The sequence below is a fragment of the Danio aesculapii genome, chromosome 7 (assembly GCF_903798145.1).
Source record: "Danio aesculapii chromosome 7, fDanAes4.1, whole genome shotgun sequence".
Lineage (NCBI taxonomy): Eukaryota > Metazoa > Chordata > Actinopteri > Cypriniformes > Danionidae > Danio > Danio aesculapii.
Window position 1 is genome coordinate 27,583,037 of NC_079441.1, and position 10,963 is coordinate 27,593,999.

The following is a 10,963-nucleotide window of genomic DNA, read 5'->3' on the forward strand; positions in this document are numbered from 1 at the left end:
GGCATGATCTTTTTTATCCAGTGTGTTTGCATAAATCATAATAAATTACAAGCATATATAAGTACAGCAGAGCAAAGATAAAAGTTAAATAAACACTGCTTTCTGGAGAGTCTAGCAGTATTCAGGTACAGAAATCATCATCAATGTAAAATTAACTTTAAAATAATAATATCTTTATTTTTTAATCTTTAATAAATTTTAAATCCATTTAAATCCTGCGATGTGGCTATTGCAGATACACGCATTGCGATATTGATGCTCAAATGATATATTGTTCAGACCTACCATGGACCACAAAACCAACTGTAATTTATGTCTTGCATTTATTTATCAAAACTGAATAAATAAGCTTTCCATTGATGTATGGTTGGTTGGGATAGGACAAAATTTGGAATTGAAACAACTAAGTGAACATCTGGAATAAGAGGATTTAAAAATATTTATTTAATATTGAGAAAATTCCCTTTAAAATGCTCCATATCAAATTCCAAGCAGTGCATCCTACTATTAAAAAAATAAATTTTGTCATATCTATGGTAGCAAATTGGCTAAATATATTCATAAAATATTAATTGTACTTAATACACTAATGATTTTTTACATAAAAAGAAAATCAATCATTCTGACCCGTGCAATGTATTTTTTGGCTATTTCTACAAATATGTATACCAGTGATTTTGTGGTGAAATTGACATTTCTCTTTCAGACACTGTTCTAAAACGTTTTCCAACAACGCCACAAAAGTTTCTTGAGCTGCTTTACGAGAAAAAAAGAAAGATGAACATAAACTCCTTAACAGGTTTGACATTCAAGTTCAATTTCTTTTGTATTTTAAATGTGATTAGTTACACATTCAGTTTCACACATCAGCTAATCTGCAAGATGATCATTCATATACGTTCTTATATAATTACAGTTTTTATACTTCAGCATTTATACATATGTTCTGTATATATCTATATTTCTCAGGCAACATAATGACACTGATATGCTGTAATACATATGCTTATTCTTATACCAAATTTATACTTTTGTATTATTATAAGTTATATCTTTTTTCAGAGTCCAGAATTATTGGTTTCTGCAGAATGATGGGCCATGTTCTGTTCAGTGTATTATTTTCTTCTCACTTGTCTCAGTTTTGTGTCACTTTAAGCTCTTTTAATTAATAAATAATTAGAACATTTTATGTCTTATTAATTAATTCATATACTGGTAGGTTGGTTGATTGGTTGGTATTGAAATTTGAAACCCATAACATTGCTTTGAGAAGGTGCTTTCTGGCACTGCGCACCAGAACAGCCCGACCATTTTCCTCCCTCAGGCGATCCATCTCATGAACACTTGATGATAATAATTAGGAAACCAACATCACTACTTGCTATACACTTTTATACACATATACACTTATTTAACAACATACTTTACATGCCAGTTTGCACATAACAGCTGCACATATAACGTTGTATATAGTAATATATCTGTAAAATACTTGTTAGTTTGTATATTTGCATTCATAACTTCTTTTTTAAATGTATTTATTATCTGTTTTTTGTCCTGTCTCTGTAATTCTGTTGCACTGTAGATGCTCTGTCAGTGAGTGAGAAAGAGAGAGAGTATATGGGTTTTCCCCGAGCACCAGGTTGAAGCCAGAGTAATTATAGGTACATTCTGCTGTGGGGACCCCTGATAAATCAGGGACTTAGCCATGAAAAGTTAATTTGTCTGAATTTTAATAATAAAAGCAGCATATTAGATTTTCGAGTTGACACGTAAGATTTATAATAAATTGATTTATTGGTTTGTTAATTTTTTTGTCTTTTCTGTACAGCAGAAGAAATAAACTCAAACAGGTTTCAAACAAGCGAAGGAGGAGTAAATGACAATTTAGAAGCGCGTCCTCTGAAAAAAAATAAACGCGTGAATTATGGGCCTAGTGGCTTGCCGTAAAAAGTTTTCAGCGAATCACGTGATTTCCGTCAGTTTCAACCACAACACTTCGGGCACATTTGAGATGTCAATGCATATCTAATTTTCTATCACCACATCGTCGGAACAGCTTTCCTTTCTGTCCTTGTCTGTCAGCGCTTTTTCTCGAGGGACATTTCCAAAGACCGCGTCTATCGGAGCCGCATAATGCTGAATTTCTGTCCTCACTGTGGCTCAAAGTTACAGGCTGGCTTCAGATTCTGTCCCTCGTGTGGGGAGAGGCTTCCAGATCACCCAACAGAAGAAGATGAACCTTCACCGCCACCCGAACCACATATAAACGCTGTGATTTCATCTGTGAGCGCCATGGAGGGTAAATACAGACTACAGGTCCATTATTAGTTCATTACATTGTATGTCAAACATAGCATATGCTTAACGTTACATGTTAAACACCATACATTGATTCACCTTTTACACAATTACAATGACTATAGGCTTACTATATAAATGCTTACTGGTTTCATCCCTCAAATGATAATAAAACGTGTTACTGGTTCATGCGTGGATTGTGGAGAGCGTCTGATCCAGACCTGTCATTTATTTGAACACCTATTCAGACTGTCGTGTTAGAATTGAGTTTAAACTTGTCAAGCAGTTATTGAATGACTGAGTGTATCTTATTTGTTCTGTACTTTTTGGTCTTAGTATTTAATTACATCTTTATAAAGTATTTATTTTGTGCTTTATGCATAAGGGTTTCAAAACGCAGCCATTTAAAACTTTGCTCAGTACGGATTTCTGTTGTTGTTTTGAAATGAGCAGAGCAGGAGTTGCCGGCAATAAGTCAGACTTGTTTCCTGTGAATGTTGGACTCTGGCAGGTGACCTTTGTCACCAATTCTGCTCATAATTTTTATGGACAGAATTTCAAGGCGCAGCCATGGGCCGGAGGGGGTCCGGCTCGAGGACCACAGGATTTCATCTCTGTTATTTGCAGACGATGTTGTTCTGTTGGCTTTATCGAGCATGGACCTTCAGCATGCACTGGGGCGGTTTGCTGCCAAGTGTTATGCGGCTAGGATGAGAATCAGCACCTCCAAGTCCGAGGCCATGGTGCTCCATTGGAAAAAGTTGGTTTGCATCTCCAGGTTGGAGGAGTTCAAGTATCTTGGGGTTTTGTTCGCAAGAGAGGGAAGGATGCCACGTGAGATTGACAGGTCGATCGGTGCAGCAGTAATGCGTTAATGTATCGGTCCGTTGTGGTAAAGAAGGAGCTGAGCCGAAAGGCAAAGCTTTCGATTTACCGGTCAATCTACATTCCTACTCTCACCTATGGTCATGACTGAAAGGACAAGATCTCGGATACAAGCGGCCGAAATGAGTTTTCTTTGCAGCGTCGCAGGGTGCACCCTTATAGATAGGGGGAGGAGCTCTGTCACCCAAGAGGAGCGGCTCTACTTCGATAGAGCCACTGCTCCTCCACATTGAGAGAAGTCAGCTGAGGTGGCTTGGGCATCTGTTTTGGATGCCTCCTGGACGCCTACCTAGTGAGGTGTTCCAGGCATGTCTCACCGGGAGGAGGCCTTGGGGAAGACGTAGGACATGCTGGAGGGACTATGTATCTCGGCTGGCCTGGGAACATCTTGGGATCCCCCCCGGAGGACCTGGAGGGAGTGTCTGGGGAGAGGGAAGTCTGGGGTTCTGGAAAAGCGGATGAAAAAGAATAAAAAATGTTTTGAAAAAACAGTTTCCAAAAAAACATTAAGCTGTACATAAGGTTTAATTTTTAATTAAAATAATTGATGCAAATATTTGTTGATGTGATCTGACTGAGCTTCAGTCCTCAGTTCCTGCGCTTGTAATGAGTAATGGCAACACATTAATCCACATTGTTTTGTAGTGGATTGTGCTGGGGATTCCTCTCCATCTGCACTGAGTCGCCCACCTTTACGTACAACACGGCGAAAGACCTTGAGTAACACAACCACAGAATATTCAGGTGAGTCTGAGGCTGTTATGTGTCCATATAGTAGAGAAAGACTGACTCTGAGGTTGTTCTCTGTCTCTATAGTAGAGACAGAAGCTAATATGTGTGTTTGTCGACTGCTTTACTTCAGACCAGAAGCCAGTGCTGTCTTCTCGAAAGAGGAAGTCATCTCAGCTGGTTAAAGAGGAAGAAGTGACAAAGAAAACCCAGTCAATTTTAAACCAAACTCCAGGTAGACATGCTTTACTAAAACACTAGTCAATTACTTACAAAATACCATTTTAGTAGAGCCAACATTTATTTTTAAAATCATCACTTTCACTTAAAGAAGTTGCTAAATGCTAATCAACTGTGTTATTATATTGAATTATTATTATTATTGCAGATAAGACCTCTTTCATAGCTCCTCGAAAAGGAAAGAAGGCGTCCCCTCAGGTTAAAGAACAAGATGAGATGAAACAAACTTATTCGTCTACACTTCAAACTCCAGGTGCGAGACAGTGGACAAAGACAACAGTTGATATTTCATTCATTCATTCATTTTCTTTTCGGCTTAGTCCCTTATTAATCCGGGGTCACCACCGCTAACTTATCCAGCACGTTTTTACGCAGCGGATACCCTTCCAGCCGCAACCCATCTCTGGGAAACATCCACACACACTTATTCACACATACACTCATACACTACAGACAATTTAGCCTACCTAATTCACCTGTACCGCATGTCTTTGGACTGTGGGGGAAACCGGAGCACCCGGAGGAAACCAACGCGAATGCAGGGAGAAGATGCAAACTCCAGACAGAAACGCCAACTAAGTCGAGGCTTGAACCAGGGACCTTGCTGTGAGGCGACAGCACTACCTACTGCGCCACTGCGTCGCCCAGTTGATATTTTAAGTAGATATTTTTAAGTTGATATTTTAGGTAGCTGTGATGATTGAAGCAGATTTTTCATTTTGGGTCATAAATTAAATAGCATGTTATAGCAAATGTGGTAATTTCTACACAGTATTACAAGTTGGATTAATTCATTATTTCAGATAAGATGTCTTCAATGTTACCTCAAAAGCATATGGCTTCTCCCCTGATTAAAGATGAGGAGGCAAAGAAAACATCTTCAGCTCTTCAAAGCCCATGTAAGTCAGAGGACAGAGGACAGAAGACAGAGGATTAACTGCTCCATATATCTATTTATATATCTATATATATATATACATTTATAATGAGGATGCTGTCTCATTCGTGAGACTAATCTCACTATGCGTTATTTTTAACAATTTTCTCAAATTAAATGGATAAGTGGACTTTTTTAATTTCTCACATGCTGTACAAATAAAAAAAAAATATATATATATACACAGTTGAAGTCAGAATTATTAGCCCCCCTTTGAATTATTATTTTTTTTATATTTCCCAAATGATGTTTTACAGAGCAAGGAAATTTACACAGTATATCTGATAATATTTTTTCTTCTGGAAAAAAGTCTTATTTGTTTTATTTCAGCTAGAATAAAAGCAGTTTTTAATTTTTTAAAAAACATTTTAAGGTGAAAATTATTAGCCCCTTTAAGCTACATTTTTTTTTTTCTCAATAGTCTACAGAACAAACCACTGTTATACAATAACTTGCCTAATTACCCTAACCTGCCTAGTTAACCTAATTAACCTAGTTAAGCCTTTAAATGTCACTTTAAGCTGAATAGAAGTGTCTTGAACAATATCTAGTCAAATATTATTTACTGTCATCATGGCAAAGATAAAATAAATCAGTTATCAGAAATGACTTATTACAACTATTGTGTTTAGAAATGTGTTGAAAAAATCTTCTTTTCGTTAAACAGAAATTGGGGAAAAAATAAATAGGGGGGCTAATAATTTAGAGGGGTTAATAATTCTGACTTCAACTACATATATATATTCAAATGGCAAAACTAATTTGTAATCTAAAAACAATATTAATACAAAAAAGACATATTTTTATTATTACAATATATAGAATATTGTGTAATAGTGCTTCATGATATATATATATATATATATATATATATATATATATATGAGTGTAAAAGTGATTTGTGTCAAATTTCTTGTTGTGCTTTGCATTAAATGGCAGAATGTTGTTGTTTTTAAGCTAAATGCAAAAGTAAGAAGCGGGTGAGCAGTGTTGACCCTGTTTTGGAGGGGACGGTGGTTTGTGACCAGTCAGGCAAAAAATGGAAGCTGATTGAACTTCTGTGGAAAACTGAATTAGATGTGACATATGCAGGTAAGATATTTGACTATCAAATCCTACTGGCTCCGTTAATAGGATGAATGCTGCCATCTACACATCATAAATCTTTTTTTCTTATTTTGCATAAGTTTCTTGGTATAGCAATACAATACATGTGGCTATTAAATCATACGTTTGTTTTTCTAATACAGTGTGCCAAGCAAATCAGCACGCAGAATCTGATGAGTGCAAGTACATGTTGAGACTGGTGAGTGTTCACACTATGATCTATCAGTGTGCACTTGTGTCCGTGAGTGAAGGTCCTAATGGCTTTGGGTTCTTTTCTATAGGGTGCTAAAGAAGGACACTTGTTTAATGAGCAGAACTTCCATCTGAGAGCAGCCAAACCTGATGCAGGTCAGCCATTTTAGCACTTAATGCAAATCTATGAAAGACCAGTTTAGTGCAGCTGTGCTTGTGATCACACAGTTTTTTTTCTGTATCAATAGTGGAGAAATGGGGGAAATTGCACAAATTGAACTTCCTTGGGATTCCATCCTGTGTAGGCTTTGGTCTTCATGAAACGTATAGGTATGTGCATTTGTATTTATCTGATCAGAAACCCACACAACTGTTCAAACAGTTCATTGCAGTCAGTATTTGTTTAAAAGAAATTAACCCTTTTTTATTCAGTAGATGCATTAATTTGATAAAAAATGTGACAGTTCAGATATTTTTAACAACAAGACAAAGAGTTTTGTTTTATAAAAATTCTGTTATTTGAAGAAGATTTCTTTTAAAAGCATTTTGTAAGGTTTTACTGACCCCAAACATTTAATTCACCTTTCAATTCACCTTTATTTGTATAGCGCTTATACAATGTAGATTGTGTCAAAGCAGCTTCACATAAAAGGTCATAGTAAATTGGAACAGTGTAGTTCAGTTTGTAGTGTTTAAGTTCAGTTCAGTGTGGTTTAAAAATCACTACTGAGAGTCCAAACACTGAAGAGCAAATCCAACGATGCGCAGCACTACAGATCCCGAACCATGCAAGCTAGTGGCGACTAAAAAAAAAATCACAGATTTAATTACAGATTTCACTACATAAAAAGTAAAGTACTTCTTGAAAGTACTTGAATTTCAGACATATGGATTCAAGGCCTGAAAAGTACTTAAAAACACACAGATGTCCTTAAAAGTTCTTGAATTGAACGTGTTTATGGTTTGATTTTAACAATTGTACTCAATGGTCTAAAACAGATCGAAAAAAATTAGAAATTCTTAAATTAAAAATCTTTAATTTAACTTTTGTTCAATAACACTGACAAATAATGGACAATTTCTGAACAATTTTAATAAAGTTCTTTGGACATGACTTTTAAAAATGGTACATTTTTGAAAATTACTCATTTTTAATGTAAATATTAAGTGTAAGTGAATTGTTAATGACTTTTATGCTGCTACATTTGCTGGGGTATTAATTACAAAAATGCTTGATTTAAAATGAACAGTGCTTTAAAAAGTCTGAATCTGCTCTTCATGAAAGCATGAGAAGCCTAATAAATGCTTCAAATGAGAATTATTCCTGACATTAAATTTAGACACACAGAAAATAAAGTAAATTTAACAGTGTAAAACGTCTTACAGCCAACATCAATTTGTTTTACAACCAAGTTATCAGATTTTTGATGAAACATTTATATTTTTTATTGACAGACAACAACACCTCGTTTACTTTTCGTGGTGGTCTTAGGGCAGACTGATGTTTTTATTTGGTTATTGTGTATATCTTGCACTTAGAAAAGTGATTTTGTTTTCCTCACTGTAGAATTTGTTTGTAACTCTACATGCAACTTTCTGTAGGTTTTTAGTTTTTTCTAGCATGGGACAACCTCTACAAACCGAGTTAGATGAAGGAACCGGTTTTCTATCTGAGAAAAATGTTCTCCAGCTTGCACTGAGACTAGTAAGTATACCAATGAATGGCTTTACCCTCACACTTGTTTCAATGTCCATACACATTCTCTCTTTATAAAACAAACATGTATTTGTGGGTGATTCTAGGATTGCGGGTACATTTTGTATGCCATTACCGGTTGAAAGAAAATGAATGGAAAATGCTTGAAATGTGCCGCCAATTGCAGATAAGTCATACAATTAATTTGTGCATGTTTTGTAGTTGGATTCACTTGAATTTATCCATGAGAAGGAATATGCCCATGCTGACATCCATGCAGGAAATGTTTACATCAAGTCCAGCAGTCACACAGAGGTCAGTGATGTTTTATGACCTAAAGAGAGGTCATTAATTGAGGTAAAGCAAATTCAATAAAATAGTGACGCAAAGCTTAAAAAGGCTAATGGAGATTAATAGTCACAACATACATTATGTTTGAAATTATGCTTATGTCTATGGAAGTTTGTGACATCGTTGTTTATGTCAGAAACCATTTCCAAATGAGCTATTTCAATCAGAAAATTGTAATCGTGTATATATTTTTAAAACTGTAATTAAACACAAATATATAGTAATCAATAATAACATCCCATATAAATGCATAATGTGAGTGCTATGTGCTGTTACAGCTGTAGTTGTCTTGAATGCAATGGTTAGTTTTTGAACAGTGGTGCCTTTATGGTTTACCACGATACTTTGAATATTTGGTTTGAAATCACATACAAGTATGACTTTATAAAACATTAGCACTATTTAATTGACTGTGAACAGTGTTTTACTTTAATAGTTATTAGCTGCTAATATGATTTCACTATTCAGAATTTGCAAACAATATTTATTTGAAATGATATTAGGAAGGTGAAAGTCCAAATGTGCGAATATACAGTCAAGCCTGAAATTAATTGTACCCCTGGTATGAATTATTTTGACATAAAGTCACTTTTATTCAACCAGCAAAACATATTCTTGTGGAATGCCCTATTTTTAATGTCATCAGATGACAATTCTTATCTGGGTAGACTTTAAATGAAATATTTTGAAATGTGAATCCTTCTAAAATTGTTTTAGATTTTTATCTTATATTTTATCTGTATTATTTATGTATTTTATCTTGTGTATTATTTAATGCTGTTGATGACTTTTAATTGTTAGAATATTTTTAAAATTATAGAAAAGTGATAATTATAAAATGTAGTAAAACATATAGCAGAGAAGTTGATATGGCAGTAAACTCAAAATATCTCTCTCTTTCTCTTTCTCTCTCTCTCTCTCTCTCTCTCTCTCTCTCTCTCTCTCTCTCTCTCTCTCTCTCTCTCTCTCTTTCAAAACATAATGAGACTATGTACAAGAGGCATCATTGTGGAGAAATACATTTCTCAACTTTTATTTACATTTGAACAAAAACTTTTCGTTTCAAGTCCCAATTTTTCCGAGGGTATGAATAATTTCAGACTTGACTGTATAAAACCAACTTTTCCCCACTTCTACATTACTCAGAGTATTGAGGTGTTTATTTGTGTTTGCAGGTGTTCTTGTCTGGCTTTGGTCATGCATTCAGGTTTTGTCCTGGTGGGAAGCATGTGGAGTATCGACAGGGAAGCCGCACTGCTCATCAGGGTAACATCAGCTTCATCAGTATGGATTCGCACAAGGGGGCTGGTGAGTGTCTCTTATCCATCGCACCATTTGCTTTATCAGTATAATAAAAATGGAGGTGTGATATAAGTGTGTGTTTTCTGCCAGGTCCCTCTCGACGTAGTGACCTGCAGTCTCTGGGTTACTGTATGCTGCGCTGGATGACAGGATCATTACCCTGGAGTCACCTCTCGCACAATAGCTCTTCTGTCGCTGCAGAGAAGGAGAGGTCAGCAGAAATACTAAAACATCTTGATTAGGGTTGTAGTCAAGAGCGGCTGTTTGCAGAAACTGCTTGGACTGGTCTTTGACTTTGTAACTTGTATAAATCATGCAATGGAAACTAACAAACAATACAAAACAGAACTATATTAGGTTATGCGTGCCCAAAAACAAGTGAAATAAGTCCAGAAATATAAGCTTCTTTCATCCAACCCTATTCATAATGATTAAACTAACTTCATTATTGCGTAGGCTTTAAATCATAGTCATCACATCTTTTCTTTGGTCATAATTGACTAAAGTCTTATAACATTCTTACTGCTACTGTACTTGGTCAGACTAGTTGTTAATACAGATATTTATACAACTGGCTTTTGAACTGTTAAGTGAATAGCAACAGTTGAATAGTATGTTGTCATTTTCGAAAACCAAATCTCTACTGTGAGAACTTTATTAAACAAGCAACAAGTGTTGAGAAGTACAACCATTGAAAAGAATTATATATATATATATATGTATATGTATATATGTATATGTGTGTATATATATATATATATATATATATATATATATATATATATATATATATATATATATATATATATATATATAAATACAGTGCTCGGCATATATAAGTACCCCTCTCACAAATCTCTGCTATACAGAGAAAGCTATACAATTTTATATTTCTGCATTTACATTAGATTAGTCAGTACTGAAGCCAAATCTGGAGCTTATCTAATAAAATAACTTACGATAACTGTCCAAAAAGTAGTACAGACAAATTTATGTTATAGAAAAATATTAAAAATAAATAAAAAAGCGGAAAAATCAAGAGAAGCAAAAAATAGAAATAATTTAGTTTAAATTTTGTAGGTTGTAAACTGTTTTTTCTGTATTTTGCTTAAATTTAATTGTTTTATTTTTCAATTTCTAAATATGTTTGGTGACTAAAATATTATTTTAATATTTCTGTTTAATAAATCTGTTTTGTTTCATTGCACCAAAATACATTGCCT

General features: G+C 34.8%; 1 protein-coding gene across 1 annotated transcript in view; it reads left to right on the forward strand.

Annotated features, from left to right (window-relative positions):
* The first annotated feature begins 1,972 nt into the window (after positions 1-1,972).
* Positions 1,973-10,963, forward strand: part of vrk3 (VRK serine/threonine kinase 3) — a 14,054-nt gene continuing 5,063 nt past the window's right edge. The window contains exons 1-13 of the mRNA XM_056461499.1: positions 1,973-2,302; positions 3,832-3,930; positions 4,049-4,150; positions 4,304-4,408; positions 4,959-5,054; positions 6,050-6,184; positions 6,343-6,398; positions 6,481-6,547; positions 6,640-6,721; positions 7,994-8,096; positions 8,310-8,402; positions 9,614-9,746; positions 9,831-9,951. Of these exons, the coding sequence (XP_056317474.1) occupies positions 2,137-2,302; positions 3,832-3,930; positions 4,049-4,150; positions 4,304-4,408; positions 4,959-5,054; positions 6,050-6,184; positions 6,343-6,398; positions 6,481-6,547; positions 6,640-6,721; positions 7,994-8,096; positions 8,310-8,402; positions 9,614-9,746; positions 9,831-9,951 (1,358 nt within the window). The 5' untranslated portion in view covers positions 1,973-2,136. The remainder of the gene's footprint in view (positions 2,303-3,831; positions 3,931-4,048; positions 4,151-4,303; positions 4,409-4,958; positions 5,055-6,049; positions 6,185-6,342; positions 6,399-6,480; positions 6,548-6,639; positions 6,722-7,993; positions 8,097-8,309; positions 8,403-9,613; positions 9,747-9,830; positions 9,952-10,963) is intronic.